Source organism: Balaenoptera musculus, chromosome 4 (genome assembly GCF_009873245.2).
Source record: "Balaenoptera musculus isolate JJ_BM4_2016_0621 chromosome 4, mBalMus1.pri.v3, whole genome shotgun sequence".
Lineage (NCBI taxonomy): Eukaryota > Metazoa > Chordata > Mammalia > Artiodactyla > Balaenopteridae > Balaenoptera > Balaenoptera musculus.
The window spans coordinates 97219387-97247381 of record NC_045788.1 but is presented as its reverse complement, the minus strand read 5'-3'; the positions used below and the strand labels follow the sequence as shown (position 1 = coordinate 97247381).

The 27995-nt window shown below is 40.2% G+C and overlaps 2 protein-coding genes and 1 pseudogene across 3 annotated transcripts in view; 1 reads left to right on the top strand and 2 right to left on the bottom strand.

Annotated features, from left to right (window-relative positions):
• Positions 1-27995, top strand: part of CMSS1 (cms1 ribosomal small subunit homolog) — a 392970-nt gene that overhangs the window by 340625 nt on the left and 24350 nt on the right. For both annotated transcript variants that reach the window (XM_036849947.1, XM_036849948.1), the window contains exon 2: positions 7297-7385. In XM_036849947.1, the coding sequence (XP_036705842.1) occupies positions 7297-7385 (89 nt within the window). The remainder of the gene's footprint in view (positions 1-7296; positions 7386-27995) is intronic.
• Positions 2843-4170, bottom strand: LOC118894144 (nucleosome assembly protein 1-like 1). Its single transcript, XM_036849946.1, has one exon. It carries the CDS (start codon positions 4048-4050, stop codon positions 2944-2946), a length of 1107 nt encoding a protein of 368 aa, XP_036705841.1. The 5' UTR covers positions 4051-4170; the 3' UTR covers positions 2843-2943.
• On the bottom strand, positions 9180-17417 carry LOC118894146 (annotated as a pseudogene).

Below are 27995 nucleotides of genomic sequence, written 5' to 3'. Positions count from 1 at the left end.
AAATTGGTATGTTTAGATCATTTACATTAATGTAATTGTTGATATGTTGGGATTCAAATATGCCATTTTATTTTGTCTTTTCTGTTTATTTGCTAGTTCTTGTTTATCTTTCCTGCCTTCCTGTGGGTTACTTGAACAGTTTTAGAATTCTGTTTTGATTTATTGTAGTATTTTTGAGTGCATCTCTTTGCATAGCTCTTTCAGTGCTTGCTAAAGCACTAGTGTGGGTGTTGGCCTCATTACCACTGGGCAGTATGTAAAGTCCTGATTCTCTACTAGGGTTCCTCCGACCCTAGTGGGGAAGGAAAGGTGCCCTTCATTACTACCAGGAGGAGGTGGAAGTCCAGGCTCACAGTGTATTCTCCATTGATAATGCACTGGTGGTGGTGGTAGAGAACAGGGGTCTGTTACCACCCTTCAGGGGTGAAAATCTCTTCAGGCGTTCAGTCCCTACTTGATCACCTCTGACACCACCCTGATGGAAGGTGGAGGAGGAGTTGGGGTGCCTCATTACAGCCTGACAAAGGTGGAAGTCTAGGTTCCCCACTCAGCCTTTGCTGGTGTAGGCAGCAAAGAAAACAGTTTTTCTGTTGTGTTTGGCTGAAGTCAAGTGGTTATTATCTAAAGGTTTTCAGTCTTGCTAGGCTGTCGTTTTCCTGGTCATTTTGTTAAACAGAGCAGACATTTGTTGGGGCTTTTTTGTTTGCTGTCACTGGCATTTCCAAGTTACTAGCTTCTTTAGCTCCAAGTCTGAGATAATAAGGCAAAAAGAAAACCCAGGGAGCTCACCGCTGTGTTGTTCCTTGGGCCCCAAAGTCCCTAGCATGTCTGACTTCTTCTCTCCACCTTTCAGAGATCTCCTATGTTTGTTTTATATATAATGGTCAGGATTTTTTGCTGTACTTAGCAGGAGGAATAAGGGAAAATATGACTACTACTACTCTCTTCCCAGAAGCAGCTCTATAAATACTTTTAATGCCAACTTAGTCCTTCATTTAAAAATCCCTGTTAGGGACTTCGCTGGTGGCGCAGTGGTTGAGAATCCGCCTGCCAATGCAGGGAACACGGGTTCGAGCCCTGGTCTGGGAAGATCCCACATGCTGCGGAGCAACTAAGCCTGTGCACCACAACTGCTGAGCCCACGCTCTAGAGCCCGTGAGCCACAACTACTGAAGCCCGCGTGCCTAGAGCCCATGCTCTGCAACAAGAGAAGCCACCGCAGCGAGAAGCCCGCACACCACAACGAAGAGTAGTGCCTGCTCGCCACAACTGGAGAAAGCCCATGTGCAGCAACGAAGACCCAACGCAGCCAAAAATAAATAAATAAATAAATAAATTTTAAAAATAAAAAATAAGTAAAAAGCCCTGTTAATCTTCTACCTGCTACTACTTCATTGGGTAGAGTCCTTTTTTTCATGCTACACAGTTAAAAGTAGGGGTATTAATCAGGATTCTCCAGAAAAACAGAAGCAACAGAGTAGATATCTATATATCTATCTATATTTATCGCTCTCTCTCTCTCTGTCTCTCTGTCTCTCTCTGTGTATCTATGTGTGTATATATAAAGGAATTGGCTCATGCAATTATGGAGACTGTCAAGTCCCAAGATTTGCAGGATAGACTGACAAGCTGGAGACCCAGAAGAGCCAGTTGTCTAGTTCCAATCCTAGTCAGAAGGCTTGAGAACCAGGAGAGCTGGTGGTGTAGTTCCAGCTTGAAGGCTGGCAGGCTCCAGATCCAGGAAGAGCCAATGTTTCAGTTCAAGTACAAAGGCAGAAAAAATTATCTTAATCAGGGGAGGTCATGCTTTTACTTCTTTTCTTTTCTTTTTTTAATATCCTTATGGGAGTATAATTGCTTTACAATGTTGTGTTAGTTTCTGCTGTAGAACAAAGTGAATCAGCTATATGTACACATATATCCCCCTATCCCCTCCCTCGTGAGCCTCCCTCCCACCCTCCCTTTCCCAGCCCTCTAGGTCATCACAGAGTATCGAGCTGATCTCCCTGTGCTATGCGGCTGCTTCCTACTAGCTATCTATTTTACATTTGGTAGTGTATATATGTCCATGACACTCTCTCACTTCATCCCAGCTTCCCATTCCCCCCCTGTGTCCTCAAGTCCATTCTCTACGTCTGTGTCTTTATTCCTGCCCTGCCACTAGGTTCATCAGTACCGTTTTTTAGGCTCCATATATGTGTGTTGGCATCCGGTGTTTGTTTTTCTCTTTCTGACTTCACTCTGTATGACAGACTCTAGGTCCATCCACCTCATTAGAAATAACTCAATTTCGTTCCTTTCTGTGGCTGAGTAATATTCCATGGTATATATGTGCCACATCTTCTTTATCCATTCATCTGTCGATGGACACTTAGGTTGCTTCCATCTCCTGGCTATTGTAAATAGTGCTGCAGTGAACATTGGGGTACATGACTCTTTTTGAATTATGGTTTTCTCAGGGTATATGCCCAGCAGTGGGATTGCTGGGTCATATGGTAGTTCTATTTTTAGTTTTTTAACGAGCCTCTATACTGTTCTCCATAGTGACTGTATCAATTTAGATTCCCACCAACAGTGCAGGAGGGTTCCCTTTTGTCCACACCCTCTCCAGCATTTATTGTTTGTAGATTTTTTGGTGATGGCCATTCTGACTGGTGTGAGGTGATACCTCATTGTAGTTTTGATTTGCATTTCTCTAATGATTAGTGATGTTGAGCATCTTTTCATGTGTTTGTTGGCAATCTGTATATCTTTTTTTTTTTTTTTTTGAGTTTTGCAATTTATTTATTGAAACCTCATACATACATTGTTTGGCTGTAGAATTCTAAAACCATATTTTTTCCCAAAAACATTTTTATCCCATATCACAGAGTAATGATTTATAGCAAAGGAATACATAAGTCACTCAATTTGCTTCTCAATGTGTTAAACAGAATTATTTGCTCATTTGGTAAACATTACCTCATCCGCTTCTTCACCTTCTTCATCATAATCATCACCATCATCTTCAATAGCTTCTCCAGTAAAGTATAACACTGATCTTGGGATTATGCGCTCACGTAAAAAGTGACCAATTTCAAAGTCCGCAGCAAGGATAGCTTCAGCAGCAGCATCCAGATCTCCACTCTCAGGAACTTCAGGAGGGGCAAAAAAATTAAAGAAAGAGTCATTAGAAACTGTTTTGGTCACAGTACGAACTGTCCCACGTCCCTTGTGTTTCTGCTTCTTCTTAATGGTTTTCAAAGTGACATTCTTCCCTTTTTTCCAATCTATCTGGCACCCTGTACAACCCATAATTTCTGGTCCATCAAAAGAAAAAGGATCAGAATCATCTGGTTCTGACCTCATCCTATATGTCTTTGTCAACACTTCATTTGTGAAATATTCATTGGGTTCAAAGTGAAATTCTAAGACAAAACTCATAGGCTGACCAGCATCTGAGAATTTCACTTTAATATCTTTCAAGTGCTTCAGAATAGGTTCATCATGTTCCTGAACCATATCACTGAGCAAGTCAACATTCTTAAAAACGGTCAACCAAAATTCAGGAATTCCTTTGGGGTCTTCTTTTTCTTCATCCTTTTTCTCATCTTCAATCTTGGCCTTTTCTTTTAGCTCCTCCGAAATTTCATCTTCCTCATCTGGTTTCCATTCACATTCTTCTTCTGTAGGTTCATATATGGCATTAATGATCTCAAATCGCTTATCAAAGAGAGATTGATAGAGAACAGCATACTTTCTTTCAAGATCATGAACTTCCTCATAGAACTTGGCTTCTGTCTGTGCACATTTAACTTGAAGGTTTTTGAGAGCATTCACGTGTCTTTTAACTACCCTAGGCAAGCTTTCAATGTATCCTGTTGGTGTTTCTACCAGACCATCAAGTCTTTCTTGAAGGGCTGCAAGAATCTGAGGATTTTGCATCATCTGAACAGTCAGCTGACGTGCTTTGATTTTTGTTTCTTCACCAGTTTCTTCTTCTTCTACTTCTTCAACATCATCCAAATCTTGATCAAGTTCAGACTGTTCTCTGTTGTCGATGTCTGCCATGTTGTATGAGCGCCAAATATCAGTGGCTAGCACGGGGAGCCAGGCGGCCGGAGCTGCGCAGGCAGTGACTCAGGGCGGTGGCGGGAGGAGCAGAAGGCGGCGCGGCGAGCAGATGGCGCTAAAGAACGGCAATCTGTATATCTTCTTTGGAGAAATGTCTGTTTAGGCCTTCTGCCCATTTTTGGATTGGGTTGTTTGTTTTTTTTTTTTTATATTAAGCTGTATGAGCTGCTTGTATATTTTGGAGATTAATCCTTTGTCAGTTGCTTTGTTTACAAACACTTTCTCCCATTCTGAGGGTTGTCTTTTCATCTTATTTATAGTTTCCTTTGCTGTTCAAAAGCTTTTAAGTTTCATTAGGTCCCATTTGTTTATTTTTGATTTTATTTCCATTACTCTAGGAGGTGGGTCAAAAAGGATCTTGCTGTGATTTATGTCATAGAGTGTTCTGCCTATGTTTTCCTCTAAGAGTTTGATAGTATCTGGCCTTACAGTTAGGTCTTTGACCCATTTTGACTTTATTTTTGTGTATGGTGTTAGGGAGTGTTCTAATTTCATTCTTTTACATGTAGCTGTCCAGTTTTCCCAGCACCACTTATTGAAGAGACTGTTTTCTCCATTGTATATTCTTGCCTCCTTTGTCAAAGATAAGGTGACCATATGTGTGTGGGTTTATCTCTGGGCTTTCTATCCTCTTCCATTGATCTATATTTCTGTTTTTGTGCCGGTACCATACTGTCTTGATTACTGTAGCTTTGTAGTATAGTCTGAAGTCTGGGAGCCTGATTCCTCCAACTCCATTTTCCTTTCTCAAGATTGCTTTGGCTATTTGTGGTCTTTTGTGTTTCCATACAAATTGTAAAATTTTTTGTTCTAGTTCTGTGAAAAATGCCATTGGTAATTTGACAGGGATTGCATTGATTCTGTAGATTGCTTTGGGTAGTACAGTCATTTTCATGATATTGATTATTTCAATCCAAGAACATGGTATATCTTTCCATCTGTTTGTATCGTCTTTGATTTCTTTAATCAGTGTCTTATAGTTTTCCGCATACAGGTTTTTTGCCTCTTAGGTAGGTTTATCCCTAAGTATTTTATTCTTTTGTTACAATAGTAAATGGGAGTGTTTCCTTAATTTCTCTTTCTGATCTTTCGTTGTTAGTGTATACGAATGCAAGGGATTTCTGTGCATTAATTTTGTATCCTGCTACTCTACCAAATTCATTGATTAGCTCTAGTAGTTTTCTGGTAGCTTCTTTAGGATTCTCTATGTATACTATCATGTCATCTGCAAACAGTGACAATTTTACTTCTTCTTTTCTGATTTGGATTCCTTTTATTTCTTTTTCTTCTCTGCTTGCTGTGGTTAAAACTTCCAAAACTATGTTGAATAATAGTGGTGAGAGTGGACATCCTTGTCTTATTCCTGATCTTAGAGGAAATGCTTTCAGTTTTTCACCATTGAGAATGATGTTTGCTGTGGGTTTGTCATATATGGCCTTTATTATGTTGAGGTAGGTTCCCTCTATGCCCACTTTCTGGAGAGTTTCTATCATAAATGGGTGTTGAATTTTGTCAAAAGCTTTTTCTGCATCTATTGAGATGATCATATGGTTTTTATCCTTCAATTTTTTGATGTGGTGAATCACACTGATTGATTTGCAGATATTGAAAAATCCTTGCATCCTGGGATAAATCCCACTTGATCATGGTGTATGAACCTTTTAATGTATTGTTGGATTCGAATTGCTAGTATTTTGTTGAGGATTTTTGCGTCTATGTTCATTAGTGATATTGGCCTGTAGTTTTCTTTTTTTGTGACATCTTTGTCTGGTTTTGGTATCAGGGTGATGGTGGCCTCGTAGAATGAGTTTGGGAGTGTTCCTCCCTCTGCTATATTTTGGAAGAATTTGAGAAGGATAGGTGTTAGCTCTTCTCTAAATGTTTCATAGAATTTGCCTGTGAAGCCATCTGGCCCTGGGCTTTTGTTTGTCGGAAGATTTTTAATCACAGTTCCAATTTCAGTGCTTGTGATTGGTCTGTTCATGTTTCTGTTTCTTCCTGGTTCAGTCTTGGAAGGCTGTGCTTTTCTAAGAATTTGTCCATTTCTTCCAGGTTGTCCATTTTATTGGCATGTAGCTGCTTGTAGTAATCTCTCATGATCCTTTGTATTTCTGCAGTGTCAGTTGTTACTTCTTCTTTCATGCTTTTAGTTCTATTCCAGCCATATCTGATTGCATGAGTGCCACCCACATTAGGGAGGGAAATCTGCTTTATTCAGTCTAACCATTCAAATGTTAATCTCAACCAAAAACACCTACACAGAAACATCCAGAATAATGTTTGACCAAATATCTGGGCACCCTGTGGCCCAATCAAGTTGACACATAAAATTAACCATCATAGTATGTAAACATTTAAAAGCTCAGGACTACCAAACTAGTTAATTTGTACCCAAATATGAATTCTGACCAATATTACTCACAAATTCACATTTTGGGCTTTGAGATATACCGAAAAACTCAAAGGGAGTGAGTAAAGCCTTTCAAAGATTCAAAAATGTGTTCAAAGAGAACAACCACTAAAATCTGGAAGACAGTATGGCATTATGGGAAGTAAGAAACTTATGGTTGCCATGCTTCTTTTAAAGAGCTTTTTAACAGAAAAATTATTAAAGCTTTTATTTTTCCTGGTTCTTAGAGTAAGAATTTACTTTTTCCAGTGTTGAAAGATTTTATAAGTTCAAAATAAGAATTTCTCATGATCTATAATCCTTCCGTCACACTCTCTTAACATTACCCCTGGAGCCAGCACACAGGCGTCAAGAGCTGGCTGGTTCTCAGTGCAGGCAGTATCACTTGTGGGGAAGACTCTGGACTCAAGTAGGGTTCCCAGGTGTATTATGACCTGGGGCAAATTACTTCATCCCTCTAAGCAGCAACTTTCTTACCTGAAAATGGGGAGTTTAATATCTGTAAAATCAGCGTGAGTGTTCCATAATTAAACATTCTCAAATTTAGACATCTGAATAATCTTCATTTTTGCAGTTTTATAAATAACACTGCCATCTTGGTTCTTAAATCTCTGTCTTCATTTTGGATGATTTTCTTAAATTCAGCTTCTTAGAGGTGAAATTAATGAGTCAAGGGATAGAACCTTCTAAAAAGGTGGTACCAAGATTACACTAGCAATGGGAGAAAGAAAGAGAGAGGTGCTTTTCTCATTTTTAAACTTTATGTTTCCTAGAAGCATCAGATGGTGAAGGAGGAGGAGACACAGCAATGACGCAGCAGGAGACAGCTCCAGTTCCTGCCCTGTCAAAGAAAACCGAACAGGTGACAGTCACTGTGGGAGAGCCACAGCTGTTGGCTCTGAAATCAGCCTCTTCTACCCCTCTACAGCATTCTGTGTGCTCCAATACCAGTTATTGGTGGGATTTGAGGGAAACTTTTACCTTCTCTGCCTTTGAAAGAGCCATGCTTCATTAATTACAAACCAGCAAGGTCTATTTTTCCCCCTAATATTTTTTTTACAATATAAATGTATTTTACAATAATGATATCTTAGATTCTTGTATTACATTTTTACCAAAGACCCAGTTTTATTCTTTTGGGTATAGTTCCTAGGAGAAGACAAATAGCATAGATATGCAAGATTGCCCCCACACCAATGCATTATTACAGTACCAAGACATGCTGTGAGCAGGCTCCCAGGGCCTCATGTCTATCTAGCATCATGTCTGTTGTGTGAATTCTTATTGAGGATTTGCTACCTTCGTATTACCACAAGTGGCCATTTGATAAACTTTGCTCCCTGGACTTAGGACCTTTTATTGCCTTTTTAATCTTCTTGCTGGCCACTCACATCCATTTGCGCCTTTCTTACATTATTGTCCCTGAGACCTAATTGGTAACCATGTGTGATTTTTTAAAGGACTATCTAACTGTCAGTCCAAAGTTACCATCTTCTTCATAGTAACTATATGTGGCCATATTCTTATTGTAGGTGGCCCTAAACACATTCCACTAGAGTTTTGTGACCCAAAGTTTGTGACCAGGCTCAGGATAATTGTGGGAAGCAGTTTAGCATTTTGGTTACCTACAAGCTGTGACTCCTTGGGCAAGTTAAACTCTCTGTGCCTCAGTCTCCGTATTGGTAAAGTGGTGATAGTACGTGTATTTTCTTCACAGGGTTATGGTGAGGATTAAATGATTAACACTTGTTAAGCTCTTTGAACTGTGGTTGGCAAAGAGTAAAGCACTGAAGTGATAATTATTATAGTAAAATATACTTCAAGTCTTTTATTTTATTCATTATTTTTTCTTTGTGAGGTGGGGAATGCAGAAAGATATACATATTTAATGTATAATCAGTCTTGGTTTTCTCTATAGTCACCAAATATTTAACTCCAAGGCCATGTATCAATTGTAGTTTGAACCATTCTTTCTAAGACCTACAGGTTAACATCTGTGGCTTTTCAATTTATTTCACCAAGATGGGGTTTGATTTTACCTCACTTAACTCCACTGACCATACCATAGTCATGCCTTCTTTGACCTTTGCCTCTAATCAGTGCCTACTTGCAGAACTTGTTTCCAAATATTCTTTTTTTTTTGTAGAAATTAGAACTTTATTATATTATAAACATTTCCAGAATATAAACTGATTTTGTATCAAGACTCCTTGAAACATTTAAAACTGTATGTAACTTAAGCATATTATAATGTATGTCATTTTCCACTTTCCAATATAGAAAATATACTGCAAGTTAGATCTAACAAAGGAAAAAAAAATCAATCTAAACTGCTTCACAGAGAAAACTAATGAATATAAAAACACCCACCCCAAACTAAAACCCAGTCAAGAAATAGATTCTGTAAAGCCTATTAATCCTCCAATTTAAAATAAATGACATCCCAAGGGAAAAATACTTCCACCATCATAACAATTTGATGAATTAAAGCAGAGCCACTCTCGTTAAGGGAAATTACATTATGTATAAGAAAAATGTAGTAATGATTTTAGAAAAGAGGAAAAGTAATTTCCATGTTGGAGAACAAGCACACTAAATGTTTTCTGTTCACTTAGCCTTTGTACCTGTTCACATGAAAAGAGTGATAGGAACATCGTAAAACCAAGCTCCTCAACTATTTTTTCAGTTTAACCTCAGGAGAACCAATGCAAGAGCTTCAAAATCCAAGGATAGACTGGTCCCAAAGCATCTCCTCTTCTTCCTTTCTTTGCCTTGTTCCTTCTTCTCTTTACTACGCTTATGTTCCTCTTTCTTAGAGACTACATCTTGGCTTTTTTCCTCCTTTCGGTTCTTAAGCTTTTCTGTACTGACTGTTTCCACCTCTGTTTTGTTTCTTTGGATGCACTTGTATTTGTCTAAATCTATTTCCTCACAAGCTTTCTTCCTCTTATGCTTGGGCCGCTCCTCCTCTCATTTTTCCCGGCCTTCCTCTGGGTGCCTTTTTCTCTTCTGATGTATCTGTTTATAACTAGCTTGATGGGCACCGGTACTGTTTTCTGAGGAGAGGTGCCTATAAACTCCAGATTCTACACTGTATGAGCTACAGTTATACTCTTGCTGACTAAAGTTCAGAGCTACTGGTTTTCCTGAGAAACAGTCCCTGGTGAATTGACAGCCGCTCAGGGAGTCCAGTCTCAGCCTGCTGTCATGAGCTGCTAGCCACTGAGGTAACCGCTTTTCCACTGTTTGCGAAATACTGCATGGTCTTTGGTAGATCTGGACGGTTTCACAAAGGAGTCTGATCAAACATTCTACACCTGGGTCTAGAATCAACCTCTTCTTTTTTATTTTTTTTAAACATCTTTATTGAAGTATAATTGCTTTACAGTGGTGTGTTACTTTCTGCTTTATAACAAAGTGAATCAGTTATACATATACATATGTTCCTATATCTCTTCCCTCTTGCATCTCCCTCCCTCCTACCCTCCCTATCCCACCCCTCTAGGTGGTCACAAAGCACCAAGCTGATCTCCCTGTGCTATGCGGCTGCTTCCCACTAGCTATCTATTTTACATTTGGTAGTGTATATATGTCCATGACACTCTCTCACCCTGTCACATCTCACCCTTCCCCCTCCCCATATCCTCAAGTCCATTCTCTAGTAGGTCTGTGTCTTTATTCCCATCTTGCCACTAGGTTCTTCATGACCTTTTTTTTTTTTCCTTAGATTCCATATATATGTGTTAGCATACAGTATTTGTTTTTCTCTTTCTGACTTACTTCACTCTGTATGACAGACTCTAACTCCATCCACCTCATTACAAATACCTCCATTTCATTTCTTTTTATGGCTGAGTAATATTCCATTGTATATATGTGCCACATCTTCTTTATCCATTCATCCGATGATGGACACTTAGGTTGCTTCCATGTCCTGGCTATTGTAAATAGAGCTGCAATGAACATTTTGGTACATGACTCTTTTTGAATTATGGTTTTCTCAGGGTATATGCCCAGTAGTGGGATTGCTGGGTCGTATGGTAGTTCTATTTTTAGTTTTTTAAGGAACCTCCATACTGTTCTCCATAGTGGCTGTATCAATTTACATTCCCACCAACAGTGCGAGAGTGTTCCCTTTTCTCCACACCCTCTCCAGCATTTATTGTTTCTAGATTTTTTGATGATGGCCATTCTGACCGGCGTGAGATGATACCTCATTGTAGTTTTGATTTGCATTTCTCTAATGAGTAATGATGTTGAACATTCTTTCATGTGTCTGTTGGCCATCTGTATATCTTCTTTGGAGAAATGTCTATTTAGGTCTTCTGCCCATTTTTGGATTGGGTTGTTTGTTTTTTTGTTATTGAGCTGCACGAGCTGCTTGTAAATCTTGGAGATTAATGCTTTGTCAGTTGCTTCATTTGCAAATATTTTCTCCCATTCTGAGGGTTGTCTTTTGGTCTTGTTTATGGTTTCTTTTGCTGTGCAAAAGCTTTTAAGTTTCATTAGGTCCCATTTGTTTATTTGTGTTTTTATTTCCATTTCTCTAGGGGCTGGGTCAAAAAGGATCTTGCTGTGATTTATGTCATAGAGTGTTTTGCCTATGTTTTCCTCTAAGAGTTTGATAGTGTATGGCCTTACACTTAGGTCTTTAATCCATTTTGAGTTTATTTTTGTGTATGGTGTCACGGAGTGTTCTAATTTCATACTTTTACATGTACCTGTCCAATTTTCCCAGCACCACTTATTGAAGAGGCTGTCTTTTCTCCACTGTATATGCTTGCCTCCTTTATCAAAGATAAGGTGACCATATGTGTGTGGGTTTATCTCCGGGCTTTCTATCCTGTTCCATTGATCTATATTTCCGTTTTTGTGCCAGTACCAAATTGTCTTGATACTGTAGCTTTGTAATATAGTCTGAAGTCAGGGAGCCTGATTCCTCCAGCTCCATTTTTCGTTCTCAAGATTGCTTTGGCTATTCGGGGTCTTTTGTGTCTCCATACAAATTGTGAAATTTTTTGTTCTAGTTCTGTGAAAAATGCCAGTGGTAGTTTGATAGGGATTGCATTGAATCTGTAGATTGCTTTGGGTAGTGGAGTCATTTTCACAATGTTGATTCTTCCAATCCAAGAACATGGTATATCTCTCCATCTATTTGTATCATCTTTAATTTCTTTCATCAGTGTCCTATAATTTTCTGCATACAGGTCTTTTGTCTCCTTAGGTAGGTTTATTCCTAGATATTTTATTCTTTTTGTTGCAGTGGTAAACGGGAGTGTTTTCTTAATTTCACTTTCAGATTTTTTATCATTAGTATATAGGAATGCAAGAGATTTCTGTGCATTAATTTTGTATCCTGCTACTTTACCAAATTCACTGATTAGCTCTAGTAGTTTTCTGGTAGCATCTTTAGGATTCTCTATGTATAGTATCATGTCATCTGCAAATAGTGACAGCTTTACTTCTTCTTTTCCAATTTGGATTCCTTTTATTTCTTTTTCTTCTCTGATTGCTGTGGCTAACCCTTCCAAAACTATGTTGAATAATAGTGGTGAGAGTAGGCAACCTTGTCTTGTTCCTGATCTTAGTGGAAATGGTTTCAGTTTTTCACCATTGAGGACAATGTTGGCTGTGGGTTTGTCATATATGGCCTTTATTATGTTGAGGAAAGTTCCCTCTATGCCTACTTTCTGCAGGGCTTTTATCATAAATGGATGTTGAATTTTGTCGAAAGCTTTCTCTGCCTCTATTGAGATGATCATATGGTTTTTCTCCTTCAATTTGTTAATATGATGTATCACGTTGATTGATTTGCGTATATTGAAGAATCCTTGCATTCCTGGAATAAACCCCACTTGATCATGGTGTATAATCCTTTTAATGTGCTGTTGGATTCTGTTTGCTAGTATTTTGTTGAGGATTTTTGCATCTATGTTCATCAGTGATATTGGCCTGTAGTTTTCTTTCTTTGTGACATCTTTGTCTGGTTTTGGTATCAGGGTGATGGTGGCCTCGTAGAATGAGTTGGGGAGTGTTCCTCCCTCTGCAATATTTTGGAAGAGTTTGAGAAGGATAGGTGTTAGCTCTTCTCTAAATGTTTGATAGCATTCGCCTGTGAAGCCATCTGGTCCTGGGCTTTTGTTTGTTGGAAGATTTTTAATCACAGTTTCAATTTCAGTGCTTGTGATTGCTCTGTTCATATTTTCTATTTCTTCCTGGTTCAGTCTCGGCAGTTTGTGCATTTCTAAGAATCTGTCCGTTTCCTCCAGGTTGTCAATTTTATTGGCATAGAGTTGCTTGTAGTAATCTCTCATGATCGTTTGTATTTCTGCAGTGTCAGTGGTTACTTCTCCTTTTTCATTTCTAATTCTATTGATTTGAGTCTTCTCCCTTTTTCTCTTGATGAGTCTGGCTAATGGTTTATCAATTTTGTTTATCTTCTCAAAGAACCAGCTTTTAGTTTCATTGATTTTTGCTATTGTTTCCTTCATTTCTTTTTCATTTATTTCTGATCTGATCTTCATGATTTCTTTCCTTCTGCTAGCTTTGGGGTTTCTTTGTTCTTCTTTCTCTAATTGCTTTAGGTGTAAGGTTAGGTTGTTTATTCGAGATGTTTCCTGTTTCTTGATGTAGGCTTGTATTGCTATAAACTTCCCTCTTAGAACTGCTTTTGCTGCATCCCATAGGTTTTGGGTCATCGTGTCTCCATTGTCATTTGTTTCTAGGTATTTTTTGATTTCCCCTTTGATTTTTTCAGTGATCACTTCGTTATTAAGTAGTGTATTGTGTAGCCTCCATGTGTTTGTATTTTTTACAGATCTTTTCCTGTAATTGATATCTAGTCTCATAGTGTTGTGGTCGGAAAAGATACTTGATACGATTTCAATTTTCTTAAATTTACCAAGGTTTGATTTGTGACCCAAGATATGATCTATCCTGGAGAATGTTCCATGAGCACTTGAGAAAAATGTGTATTCTGTTGTTTTGGGGTGGAATGTCCTATAAATATCAATTAAGTCCATCTTGTTTAATGTATCATTTAAAGCTTGTGTTTCCTTATTTATTTTCATTTTGGATGATCTGTCCATTGGTGAAAGTGGGGTGTTAAAGTCCCCTACTATGATTGTGTTACTGTCGATTTCCCCTTTTATGGCTGTTAGTATTTGCCTTATGTATTGAGGTGCTTCTATGTTGGGTGCATAAATATTTACAATTGTTATACCTTCCTCTTGGATCGATCCCTTGATCATTATATAGTGTCCTTCTTTGTCTCTTGTAATAGTCTTTATTTTAAAGTCTATTTTGTCTGATATGAGAATTGCTACTCCAGCTTTCTTTTGATTTCCATTTGCATGGAATATCTTTTTCCATCCCCTCACTTTCAGTCTGTATGTGTCTCTAGGTCTGAAGTGGGTCTCTTGTAGACAGCATATATATGGGTCTTGTTTTTGTATCCATTCAGCCAGTCTGTGTCTTTTGGTGGGAGCATTTAATCCATTTACATTTAAGGTAATTATCAATATGTATGTTCCTATTCCCATTTTCTTAAATATTTTGGGTTTGTTATTGTAGGTGTTTTCCTTCTCTTGTATTTCTTGCCTAGAGAAGTTCCTTTAGCATTTGTTGTAAAGCTGGTTTGGTGGTGCTGAACTCTCTCAGCTTTTGCTTGTCTGTAAAGGTTTTAATTTCTCCATCAAATCTGAATGAGATCCTTGCTGGATAGAGTAACCTGGGTTGTAGGTTTTTCTCCTTCATCACTTTAAGTATATCCTGCCACTCCCTTCTGGCTTGCAGAGTTTCTCCTGAAAGATCAGCTGTTAACCTTATGGGGTTTCCCTTGTGTGTTATTTGTTGTTTTTCCCTTGCTGCTTTTAATATGTTTTCTTTATATTTAATTTTTAATAGTTTGATTAATATGTGTCTTGGCGTGTTTCTCCTTGGATTTATCCTGTATGGGACTCTCTGTGCTTCCAGGACTTGATTAACTATTTCCTTTCCCATATTAGGGAAGTTTTCAACTATAATCTCTTCAAATATTTTCTCAGTCCCTTTCTTTTTCTCTTCTTCTTCTGGGACCCCTATAATTCGAATGTTGGTGCGTTTAATGTTGTCCCAGAGGTCTCTGAGACTGTCCTCAGTTCTTTTCATTCTTTTTTCTTTATTCTGCTCTGCAGTAGTTATTTCCACTATTTTATCTTCCAGGTCACTTATCCGTTCTTCTGCCTCAGTTATTTTGCTATTGATCCCGTCTAGAGTATTTTTAATTTCATTTATTGTGTTTTTCATCGTTGCTTCGTTCCTCTTTAGTTCTTCTACGTCCTTGTTAAATGTTTCTTGCATTTTGTCTATTCTATTTCCAAGATGTTGGATCATCTTTACTATCATTATTCTGAATTCTTTTTCAGGTAGACTGCCTATTTCCTCTTCATTTGTTAGGTCTGGTGTGTTTTGACCCTGCTCCTTCACCTGCTGTGTGTTTTTGTGTCTTCTCATTTTGCTTATCTTACTATGTTTGGGGTCTCCTTTTCACAGGCTGCAGGTTCGTAGTTCCCGTTGTTTTTGGTATCTGTCCCCAGTGGCTAAGGTTGGTTCAGTGGGTTGTGTAGGCTTCCTGGTGGAGGGGACTAGTGCCTGTGTTCTGGTGGATGAGGTTGGATCTTGTCTTTTTGGTGGGCACGTCCACATCTGGTGGTGTGTTTTGGGGTGTTTGTGGCCTTATTATGATTTTAGGCAGCCTCTCTGCTAATGGATGGGGCTGTGTTCCTGTCTTGCTAGTTGTTTGGCATAGGGTGTCCAGCACTGTAGCTTGCTGGTCATTGAGTGAAGCTGGGTCTTGATGTTGAGATGGAGATCTCTGAGAGATTTTCGCCGTTTGGTATTACGTGGGGCTGGGAGGTCTCTTGTGGACCAGTGTCCTGAAGTTGGCTCTTCCACCTCAGAGGCACAGCCCTGATGCCTGGCTGGAGCACCAAGAGCCTTTCATCCACACGGCTCAGAATAAAAGGGAGAAAAAAATAGAAAGAAAGAAAGAAAGAGGATAAAATAAAATAAAATAAAAATATTATAATAAAAAATAAGAAAAAATTATTAAGAATAAATTTATTAAGAAAAATTTTTTTTTAATTTTTAAAAATAGATTTATTAATTTTTTATAATAAAAAATAAGAAAAAAATTAAGAAAAAATTTATTAAGAAAAAAATTTTTTTAATAAAAAATATGGAAAAACTTATTAAAAATTTCTTTTAATTTCTAAAAATAGAAAATAAGGAAAAAATTATTAAGAAAACATTTATTAGGAAAAAAATTTTTTTAAGTAAAAGTAAAAAAAAAACAAAAACGGACGGACCTAACCCTAGGACTAATGGTGAAAGCAAAGCTATACAGACAAAATCTCACCCAGAAGCATACACATATACACTGACAAAAAAAGGAAAAGGGGAAAAATTAATATATCCTGCTCCCAAAGTCCACCTCCTGAATTTGGGATGATTCGTTGTCTATTCAGGTATTCAACAGATGCAGGCACATCAAGTTGTTTGTGGAGCTTTAATCCACTGCTTCTGAGGCTGCTGGGAGAGATTTCCCTTTCTCTTCTTTGTTCGTACAGCTCCCAGGGTTCAGCTTTGGATTTGGACCCGCCTCTGCATGTAGGTCACCTGAGGGCATCTGTTCCCCGCCCAGACAGAACAGGGTTAAAGGAGCAGCTGCTTCGGGGGCTCTGGCTCACTCAGGCAGGGAGGGAGGGGTATGGATGTGGGGCGAGCCTGCGGCGGCAGAGGCCGGCGTGTCGTTGCACCTGCCTGAGGCGTGCCGTGCGTTCTCCCGGGGAAGTTGTCCCCGGATCACGGGAGCCTGGCAGTGGCGGGCTGCACCGGCTCCCGGGAGGGGCGGTGTGGAGAGTGACCTGTGCTCGCACACAGGCTTCTTGGTGGCGGCAGCAGCAGCCTTAGCATCTCTTGCCCGTCTCTGGGGTCCGCGCTGATAACTGCGGCTCGCGCCCGTCTCTGGGGTCCGCGCTGATAGCCGCGGCTCGTGCCCATCTCTGGGGTCCGTGCTGATAGCCGCGGCTCGCGCCCGTCTCTCGAGTTCGTTTAGGCGGTGCTCTGAATCCCCTCTCCTTGCGCGCCGCGAAACAAAGAGGCAAGAAAAAGTCTCTTGCCTCTTCGGCAGCTGCAGACTTTTTCCCGGACTCCCTCCCGGCTAGCCGTGGCGCACTAACCCCCTTCAGGCTGTGTTCACGCCGCCAGCCCCAGTCTTCTCCCTGCGATCCGACCGAAGCCCGAGCCTCAGCTCCCAGCCCCCGCCCGCCCCAGCGGGTGAGCAGACAAGACTCTCGGGCTGGTGAGTGCTACTCGGCACCGATCCTCTGTGCGGGAGTCTCTCCGCTTTGCCCTCCGCACCCCTGTGGCTGCGCTCTCCTCCGTGGCTCCGAAGCTTCCCCCCCTGCCACCCGCAGTCTCTGCCCGCGAAGGGGCTTCCTAGTGTGTGGAAACCTTTCCTCCTTCACAGCTCCCTCCCACTGGTGCAGGTCCCGTCCCTATTCTTTTGTCTCTGTTATTTCTTTTTTCTTTTGCCCTACCCAAGTATGGGGGGAGTTTCTTGCCTTTTGGGAGGTCTGACGTCTTCTGCCAGCGTTCAGTGGGTGTTCTGTAGGAGCAGTTCCACGTGTAGATGTATTTCTACTGTATCTGTGGGAAGGAAGGTGATCTCCGCGTCTTACTCTTCCGCCATCTTGCCCAGACCTCCAACCTCTTCTTTGCACCCACAGGTTTCCAAATAATCCTCTCTCATCTTTCTGAAACAAGTCTTTGGCTCTAAGCCTCTGGCTTTCTGCACTTTGATGTAATCTTCAAGTTCATCTTGAAAAGAGTCACATGTCTTTGAATGCTTCATTAGGTTGACAAGGGGTTTTCCTTAGCAGGTTGAGAACTTGGTGGAGAAATTTGATCATATTCACCCATTGATTGCTTCAGTTTTTTAGCATGGACTTTCCCCAAATAGTGAGACTGTGCAACAACTGAGGAGCTAAAAACCATGATGCAGAGATTAAAAAATCTATTTTTGTCCAATACTCCACTCCCATTCACCTCATAAAGTGAAATCCATTGTGATTCAAATTATGGCACTACTCCTTATAAGCCTTTTACAAAAGGTATCTGTAAAAAGTTCAGTCTTTGCTCATTCAGCGTGGTATCTTCTCTGAGGCAGGGGTCCCCTCCGCGCCAACGCCGCCCACCAGTGGACAGGCCGAGGTGGAGGAGGCGGAGAGGCAGGGACAACCGCTGCCGCCGCCGAGCAAGCGGGGTGGGAGCGGGAGGTGGAGACCGGACTTCCTGAGGGGAAGTGGCCGCCACCACCAGCGGCCGACTGGACGGCACCGCCGCCATAGCGGCGAGGCACGCTACTGCGCTTGCTCCAAATATTCTTTGTAGCCCATTGGCTTTCTTTTTTATTACTTTCTCCCTTGATTTTATTTTTGATTGTCCCTCACTTTTTCTGGGCTCTTTGGTGAAAGAATAAATTTGCATTAATAAACTCACCCAAGGCTGCATCTTTACTGTCTTTTTATTGGCAGAGCGTTCGCTTTGCTGAATTTCCACCTATTTTTTACCTCCTTCCAACTTGAGTCTTCTTTTCCCACAACCATCAAGTTAGATAAATGGCAGGGAACCACAGGAAGAAAGGAAAAAGATCAAGGAAGAGAAAGTTAAATGCATTCTTAATTTCCATGAGCATTCACCTATCTTTCAGCAGCCCTGGTTTCAACAATAAGAGGATTTACTGAACACTCACCACAGGCACTGTGTAAGGTACCATGCCTCACAGTCGTCACAGCTGCCCTGCGAAGTAGGGGGGACCCCATTTTACAAAGAACCTGAAGCTCAGAGAGATGGGTACCGGGAGTGGTGACCCACTTGACTGCCTTTAAGCCACACCCTGAGGATGACACTGCTTCCATTTCCCTTTCCACCTGTCCTTCCTCATTCAACTTGGGAAAATTGGATTTACCATGCCATCAAGTAATTTCTTGGTCGCATGCCATTGCTATTTTCTGCCAAGGGAAAAAAAAAATCACCAGATATTTTACTGCTTATTTTAACCACCTTCATCTTGCTCTAATTTCTTTCACTAACAAATTGCTTTAAGGAAACAAAGTCCTGGGAATTCCCTGGCGGTCCAGTGGTTAGGGCTCCACGCTTCCACTGCAGGGGACACTGGTTCAACCCCTGGTTCGGGAACTAAGATCCTGCATGCCTAGTGGCCAATAAATAAATAAATGAATACAAATTTAAAAAAAAAAAAGAAGAATCAAAGTCCTAGGTAGACACAGTGCCCTTATAACTCTCTACAATCCTATCCTCATTGCCCTGGCCAGAGAATTCACACAGGAATCTCTTTAACCCAGCCCCTAGAGAAATGGAAATAAAAACACAAATAAACAAGTGGGACCTAATGAAACTTAAAAGCTTTTGCACAGCAAAAGAAACCATAAACAAGACCAAAAGACAACCCTCAGAATGGGAGAAAATATTTGCAAATGAAGCAACTGACAAAGGATTAATCTCCAAGATTTACAAGCAGCTCATGCAGCTCAATAACAAAAAAACAAACAACCCAATCCAAAAATGGGCAGAAGACCTAAATAGACATTTCTCCAAAGAAGATATACAGATGGCCAACAGACACATGAAAGAATGCTCAACATCCTTAATCATTAGAGAAATGCAAATCAAAACTACAATGAGGTATCATCTCACGCCGGTCAGAATGGCCATCATCAAAAAATCTAGAAACAATAAATGCTGGAGAGGGTGTGGAGAAAAGGGAACACTCTCGCACTGTTGGTGGGAATGTAAATTGATACAGCCACTATGGAGAACAGTATGGAGGTTCCTTAAAAAACTAAAAATAGAACTACCATACGACCCAGCAATCCCACTACTGGGCATATACCCTGAGAAAACCATAATTCAAAAAGAGTCATGTACCAAAATGTTCATTGCAGCTCTATTTACAATAGCCAGGACATGGAAGCAACCTAAGTGTCCATCATCAGATGAATGGATAAAGAAGATGTGGCACATATATACAATGGAATATTACTCAGCCATAAAAAGAAATGAAATGGAGGTATTTGTAATGAGATGGATGGAGTTAGAGTCTGTCATACAGAGTGAAGTAAGTCAGAAAGAGAAAAACAAATACAGTATGCTAACACATATATATGGAATCTAAGGGGGAAAAAAAAGGTCATGAAGAACCTAGTGGCAAGATGGGAATAAAGACACAGACCTACTAAAGAATGGACTTGAGGATATGGGGAGGGGGAAGGGTGAGATGTGACAGGGTGAGAGAGTGTCATGGACATATATACACTACCAAATGTAAAATAGATAGCTAGTGGGAAGCAGCCGCATAGCACAGGGAGATCAGCTTGGTGCTTTGTGACCACCTAGAGGGGTGGGATAGGGAGGGTGGGAGGGAGGGAGATGCAAGAGGGAAGAGATATGGGGACATATGTATATGTATAACTGATTCACTTTGTTATAAAGCAGAAACTAACACACCATTGTAAAGCAATTATACTTCAATAAAGATGTTAAAAATAAATAAATAAATAAAAAGAAGAATCAAAGTCCTAGGTAGACACAGTGCCCTTATCACTCTCTACAAGCCTATCCTCATTGCCCTGGCCAGAGAATTCACACAGGAATCTCCTTGTGCCCCTCTGCCTTATTTGAGTGTTATCCATCTACCTCCCTGGTCTCCCTCCCATGCTGTACACATCTGTGCATCTCCACTGCATCTGACACAGAACCTTCCCCGAACTGGCACTCATTTGTGAAAAGGAAGAATGGATGACTAGACTGGTATCCCAGCTTTCTTACCCCTCTTTCCATCTCAACCCTTTGTGTCCCAGCTGTGAGCCATCGGCTCCCTGACACTGCTGCCCGCAGACGACTTTTGGAGCCCCGTGACCATTGTCCCTCCTTCATCCCCTCCTTGAAGGGTCCCCCACCTTGACATTAGACCTGGTAGTCTCTTCTCCTCCAGCCCTAATACCACACAGTCCCTTGGGCTCTTCTGTGGCCTCCTCGTCCTGTCTCCCGCTGCTCTTCTCCCTCTGGAACTCATCTCACCACCCCAAGGATGGCCTTTTTGTCAGGTGGACTGCCCTTTCTTGAGTCCTTCTCTAGTTGTTTATGCACATAGAGGTTGCATTTCCAACTAGCCCATAAGCACCTCAGGGGCCAGGGTTTCTTTTGTGTTCACTGTGGTACCTAGCACAGCCATAGGCACATGATTCATTTGGCACATGTGACCAAGTATTTGTTTTTTAATAGTAATCATATTTTTTTCTTGGATAAAAAAAAAAAGAAAAGAAATTACTGTTTACTATATTTAAGTTTTGAATTTTTTTCAAATTTGCTTAGTTGTTTGCTGTTCTCGAAGGGGCTTTTTGTTTGCTTGTTTGTTTTGTTTTTTAATGCTTGCATAGGAACTGCCTGGCATTATGCTGCTAGCTGTAATATGCATATCACCAGGTGAGAGTATCTGTCCAGTTAGATGGTGTTCCCTCCTTTGCCATAGCTGGGCCTCACATTTTTATTACTGAGTCCACACCTCCCATCTGTCCAGTATTTCAAGCAGCAGGTTTATAACTTTATACAAGTTTTCTACCCTTGCAACTACATCATCTCTAGCAACCATTTCACATCTAAACAATCATCCTTGGCCTCCTTAATAATGTGAGTATAAAGATTTGCCAGTAGTTTTTTTTTTTTTTTCCAAATACTGCTTCCAAAATAAATGATGAATTCCCCTACTCCTAGAGATTGCATCACCCTCTTCCCTCCTCAACATCACTCATTTCAGAGCCAGCCCTAGTGACTTTGTAATTATGGTTCCCAGAATATAATCCCTTATGAGGGATTTCGTGAATTTTCATTGATGCCTCCATGATGTCAGTAGCCTTTTAATGGTTCCATGACCCATCTTTTCCCCCTCAGAGACAACACTAGACTTCTTTTTTTCTTAAGCTAGCCTTTTGTTTATCTCCTTGGATCATAAAAGAATCTTCAGCAAGAGTACTTATCCCTTTCCCTCCTTACTTACCTCTCTCACTACTGTATTTTCTTACTAATTCTTTATTTTCACATTGATCATTTCATATCTCTCCTACTCTTTATCTTCAAGATTATTCTTGATTAAGAGAAAAGAGGACTGTGTCCTGTCTACTCTCTGATTTACCTTCCTCCTTTCCACGCTCGTGTCTCAATTCTGTTTCTCTTTGTATTAATCTATTGTTGTATAACAAATTACCCCCAAAGTTAGTAGCTTAAAACAGAAAAGATTCCTTATCTCATTTTCTGTTACCTCACAGACATGGCTAAGTTCAGTCTCTCTGGCTCTACATCTCTCATCAGTTGTCAGTCAAGTTGTAAGCTGGACGTTAGGGGCTCCACCATGAGGAACCCTTCTTGAAGCTCATTCAGGTGGCTGTTGGCAGGCCTCAGTCCCTCATCACGTGAGCCTCTCCACAGGGATGCCTCACAACATTGCCCATGGCTTCCTTCAGGCCATGTGAGTGACCCAAGAGGGAACTATCAAGAGCACTCAAGACCGAAACCACAGTCTTTTTTTTTTTTAAACATCTTTATTAGAGTATAATTGCTTTACAATGGTGTGTTAGTTTCTGCTGTATAACAAAGTAAATCAGCTATATGTATACATATATCCCCATATCCCCTCCCTCTTGCATCTCCTTCCCACCTTCCCTATCCCACCCCTCTAGGTGGTCACAAAGCACCGAGCTGATCTCCCCGTGTGATGCGGCTGCTTTCCACTAGCTATCTATTTTACATTTGGTAGTGTATATATGTCAGTGCTACTCTCTCACTTCGTCCCAGCTTACCCTTCCCCCTCCCCGTGTCCTCAAGTCCATTCTCTATGTCTGCGTCTTTATTCCTGTCCTGCCGCTAGGTTCATCAGAACGCCTTCTTTTTTTTTCTTTTAGATTCCATATATATGTGTTAGCATACTGTATTTGTCTTTCTCTTTCTGACTTACTTCACTCTGTATGACAGACTCTAGGTCTATCCACCCCACTACAAATAGTTTAATTTCATTTCTTTTTTTGGCTGAGTAATATTCCATTGTATATATGTGCCACTTCTTCTTTATCCATTCATCTGTCGATGGACACTTAGGTTGCTTCCATGTCCTGGCTATTGTAAATAGTGCTGCAGTGAACATTGGGGTGCATGTGTCTTTTTGAATTACGGTTTTCTCTGGGTATATGCCCAGTAGTGGGATTGCTGGATCATATGGTAATTCTATTTTTAGTTTTTTAAGGAACCTCCATATTGTTCCCCATAGTGGCTGTATCAATTTACATTCCCACCAACAGTGCAAGAGGGTTCCCTTTTCTCCACACCCTCTCCAGCATTTCTTGTTTGTAGATTTTCTGATGATGCCCATTCTAACTGGTGTGAGGTGATACCTCATTGTAGTTTTGATTTGCATTTCTCTAATAATTAGTGATGTTGAGCAGCTTTTCATGTGCTTCTTGGCCATCTGTATGTCTTCTTTGGAGAAATGTCTATTTACGTCTTCTGCCCATTTTTGAATTGGGTTGTTTGTTTCTTTAATATTGAGCTGAATGAGCTGTTTATATATTTTGGAGATTAATCCTTTGTCCGTTGATTCGTTTGCAAATATTTTCTCCCATTCTGAGGGTTGTCTTTTCATCTTGTTTATGGTTTCCTTTGCTGTTCAAAAGCTTTTAAGTTTCATTAGGTCCCCTTTGTTTATTTTTGTTTTTATTTCCATTTCTCTAGGAGGTGGGTCAAAAAGGATCTTGCTGTGATTTATGTCAAAGAGTGTTCTTCTTATGTTTACCTCTAAGAGAGAAACGACAGTCTTTTTACAACCTAATCTCAGAACTGATATCACATCACTTCTGCCGTATTCTGTTAGAAGCAGATCAGTATATCTGGTACACATTCAAGAGGAGGGGATGAATACCAGGAGATAGTGATCACTGGTGCTATCCTGTAATCTGGCTCCCACAGTCTGCCCTCTGGCCCCCAGTGATTTACATCCCTCCCATATGCAGAATATAGTTGCCCCTCCCAAGGCTTGCAAAAATCTCATGACGTTAAAGCATGAGCTTGGTGTCCAGAATTTCATTGTCTAGATCATGTCCAGGTGCAGTTGAGGTTCCTCGGGTTTAGACCTTTAAGTATAGCTCTTTGAGTGTATTTCTTCTCAACCTATGAAACTAAAGAGACAAGTTATCTCACCCCTAAGTACCCAACACCAAGCAGTGAGGCAAGCATTGGATAACCTCTATAGGCATTTGTATTCAAATAGGAGTAACAAAGAGTCATTGGTCCACAACATTCAGAAAGTGTTAGGAGTTTCTTGATTAAGTCTTAAGGCCCAGGGTCTTATGGTTCTTGGCACTGCTGTTTGGGTTCTTGTTCTGTCCTCTGAGTCATCCTCCCTTTTTTTTAAAATGAAAGGTAACATGTGTTTGCAGCTAAGCAGCTCTTTCAGCTTGCTTCTTGATGATAGAATTCTGAGGGTTCCTCTCTGACCCTCTCAGCTTCTGAATATATAACTCCTTTAAGAATTGTGTGGGGGCTTCCCTTGTGGCGCAGTGGTTAAGAATCCTCCTGCCAATGCCGGGAACACAGGTTCAAGCCCTGGTCCATGATGATCCCACGTGCCGCGGAGCAGCTAAGCCCATGCGCCACAACTACTGAGCCTGCGCTCTAGAGCCCGCAAGCCACCACTGCTGAGCCCGCATGCCACAACTACTGAAGCCTGCGTGCCTAGAGCCCATGCTGTGCAACAAGAGAAGCCACTGCAATGAGAAGCCCGCGCACTGCAACAAAGAGTAGCCCCCGCTCACCGCAACTAGAGAAAACCTGCATGCAGCCATGAAGACCCAACGCAGCCAAAAATAATAAATTAGTAATTAAATAAATAAATTTTTAAAAAAAAGAATTGTGTGGGTCTCCTATGATTCTTCTGGGGATTTACTCTATTAGGCAGAAGTCACACCCACAGTGTTTTCCAGATAAATCCTTCTGTACCTTGGGCTTCAGCTGAGACAATTACAAGATAAGACCCCTTAAGCTTCCTAGACTCATGTTTGAGAGAATCTGCGAGGCACACCTTTAATTTCTTTAAAGACTTTTGTTTTTTCTTTTTAATTTGGCTGCACTGCGGGGCTCGTGGGATCCTAGTTCCCCGACCAGGTATCAAACCCGGACCCTCAGCAGTGAAAGCATGGAGTCCTAACCACTGGACCGCCAGGGAATTCCCTTTAAGGATTTCTTATGTAACTGTGACTGTGTCCAAAATTTTTGAACAGTGTGCTCAGGCACTATCCATCTAGCAATCACCTTATTTTTGACACATTTCAAAGTAATTTGCAAAATCAGTACACTCCCCTCAGATGCTTCAGCATGCATATTATTTTTAAAAACTCAATATTTACTTTAAAGTTCTTTTTTTTTTCCTTGTAAGGTAAAGTTAACATACAATAAAATACACAAATGTCAAACGTACCATTCAGTGAGTTTTGACAAATTCATATAACTCTGTAACACAAACCCCTACAGGATACAGAACATTACCATCACCCCAGAATCCTTTCATGCCACCTCCCTGTTAATCACCATTCCAAACTCCTTGCCCCTGAGGCAACCATTTTTCTGATGTTTTTTCCCCCAAAATTTGTTTTGCTTTTTCTAGGATTTCATGTAAATGAAATCATACAGGGTATGCTCTTTTGTTCGAGGCTTCTTTTATTCAGCACAATATTATTTAGATTCATCCATGTTGATGACAGTGGTTCTTTTTGTTTGTCTTTGTTTTTTGTTTTTTGTTTGGTTTTGCTGAGTATATTAGTCTGCTAGGGCTGCCATAACAAAGTAGCACAGACTGGGTGGTATAAACATCAGCAATTTATTTCTCACGGTTCTGGAGGCTGGAAGTCTAAAATCAGGGTGTTGTCAGGTTTAGTTTCTCCTGATGCTTTTCTCCTTGGTTTTTTAGATGGTTGCCTTCTCACTGTGTCCTCATATGGTCTTTCTCTGTGCGTGCACATTCCTAGTGTCTCTTCCTCCTCATATAAGGACACCAGTCCTATTGGATCAGGACCCCATCCTTATGACCTCATTTAACCTTAATTACCTCTTCAAAGGCCCTATCTCCAAATATAGTCACACTGGGGGTTAGGGCTTCAGCATATGAATTATGGGGAACACAATTCAATCCATAACACTAAGTGATATTCAACTAGATGAATATATCATAGTTTATTTATCCATTCTTCTGTTGATGGATACCTGTGGCTATTTCCTGTTAGGGTCTATTCTGAATAAATCTACAATCAACAATCATATACAAGCCTTTTTGTTAGCATATATTTTTATTTCTCTTGAGTAAACACATAGGAATAGAATTGCTGAATCATGTTTAGTTTTATAAAAACTGCTAGACTTTTTTCAAAAATGATTATGCCTTTTTTCCACTCCCAATATCAGTGTATGAGAGTTTTGCTTGCTTTGTATTTTTGTCAACTTTTGGAGTTAATCTGTCTTTTAATTTTAGACATTTCGGTGAGTGTATATTGAATAACTTTTGGCCAAACCCAAAAGGCAGTTCTAAGTTGTTTTTATTTTTACAATGAACATGCTTGTTTTTGTTATAAAATGACAATTTACATTTTTTTATTTTTACCAAAGTAATAATCAAACACTATTAAAAGTTTTTAGTGGAAAAGCAGCAGTCGCCTTCCCTACTCTTATCTAGGTCTTTCCTCAGGGGCAACCACCATCAGTCTTTAGCTGTTTTTCTTACTTGCTACCTTATATTTTATACTGCAGTTTCTTGACTTACCACTTTCTGACATTATCTTCCCAAGGTAGCATAGGAGGACATAGTCCTCTCACCTATGCCCTATTTCCTCTCCAACTGCTACTTCCTCTGCCAATACAATGTTACATTTTGGTTAAAACAGTTGTCACTCTTTCATTATTATGACCATGGAAACACTGTTCAGTGCTGAGAAAAAGAGAAGCTATAATCATCCCTCCTTTCTTATACAACTCTTTATTTTTATGGTATTAATAATTACCTCATTTCTTCACTTGCCTAGCTTGCTATGTTCCTACTGTTAATTGCTCCTGTATGTTCCATCATCTCTTCCACATGCCCATGGACAATATATTCCATATGCTCAAATAGATCAGTTATTGTTCTTTCCTACAGATCTCCACACTTTTATTCCACTCTGAATTGGTTATTCTCTAGGCCTGCTGAACAACTGAGACTTCTCTTTACTGCCCCTTCAGTAGTCTCCCAGATTGGTCTCCCTACTTACTGAATCCTATGTCATCCTCTTTCTTGATTTAGCCCTTGATTGTGCTGGAATAGAGCCTTGAGTATCTGTGGGTAGGAAGTAAATTTTTTGAGATCTTAAATATCTGAGAATGTTTACTGAAATCTGAAAATATTCCTCTTAGGTTGATTGATAATTTTGCTGGGTTTAAAAATCTAATTTGCAAATAAATTTTCCCCATAATTTTGAAGGCTTTGTTCTACTGAGTTCAAGCATTGATTACTGCTGTTGCAAGGTCTGCCACCATTCTTTTCTTTGACCTTTTGTATTTTGTATGTTACTGTTTTTCTTTTCATAAGTTTTTAGAATCTTTTGTTTATCCAGGATGTTCTGCAATTTCACAGTGATTTTCCTTAGCGTGGTTATTTTTCTTATCCATTGTACTGTATACTTAATGGGCTTTCAATTTGGAGTTTCATGTTCTAGAAATTTTCCTTCAGTTCTGGAAATGTTTTCATACATTATTTTTTTTTATTACTTCTTTCCCACCATTTTATGTGACTCTTACTTTCTATAATACCTTTTATTGGCATATTGATTCTCTTGGGCTGATTCTCTAATTTTCTTACCATTTTTTTCTTACCATTTTTTCATCTTTCTGGGAGATTTTTTCTACTTTATCTTCAAGACTTCCTCCTACATTTTTATTCCAACTTTCTTTAATTTTAATTTTAATTTTTTTTATTTTTTACTGCATTGGGTCTTCATTGGTGCGCACAGACTTTCTCTAGTTGTGGCAAGTGGGGGCTACTCTTCGTTGCAGTGCACAGGCTTCTCATTGCAGTGGCTTCTCTTGTTGCGGAGCACAGGATCTAGGCATGCGGGCTTCAGTAGTTGCAGCACGTGGGCTCAATAGTTGCGGCACGTGGGCCCTAGAGTGCGCAGGCTTCAGTAGTTGCAGTGTGCAGGCTCAGTAGTTGTGGCTCATGGGCTTAGTTGCTCTGCAGCATGTGGGATTTTCCCTGACCAGGGATCGAACCCATGTCCTCTGCATTGGCAGGCAGATTCTTAACCACTGTGCCACCAAGGAAGTCCCCCAACTTTCTTATTTG

What these genes read in the sequence shown, in the direction of transcription:
- LOC118894144 (XM_036849946.1), bottom strand. Translation starts at nt 4,050, where the DNA reads ATGGCAGACATCGACAACAGAGAACAGTCTGAACTTGATCAAGATTTG.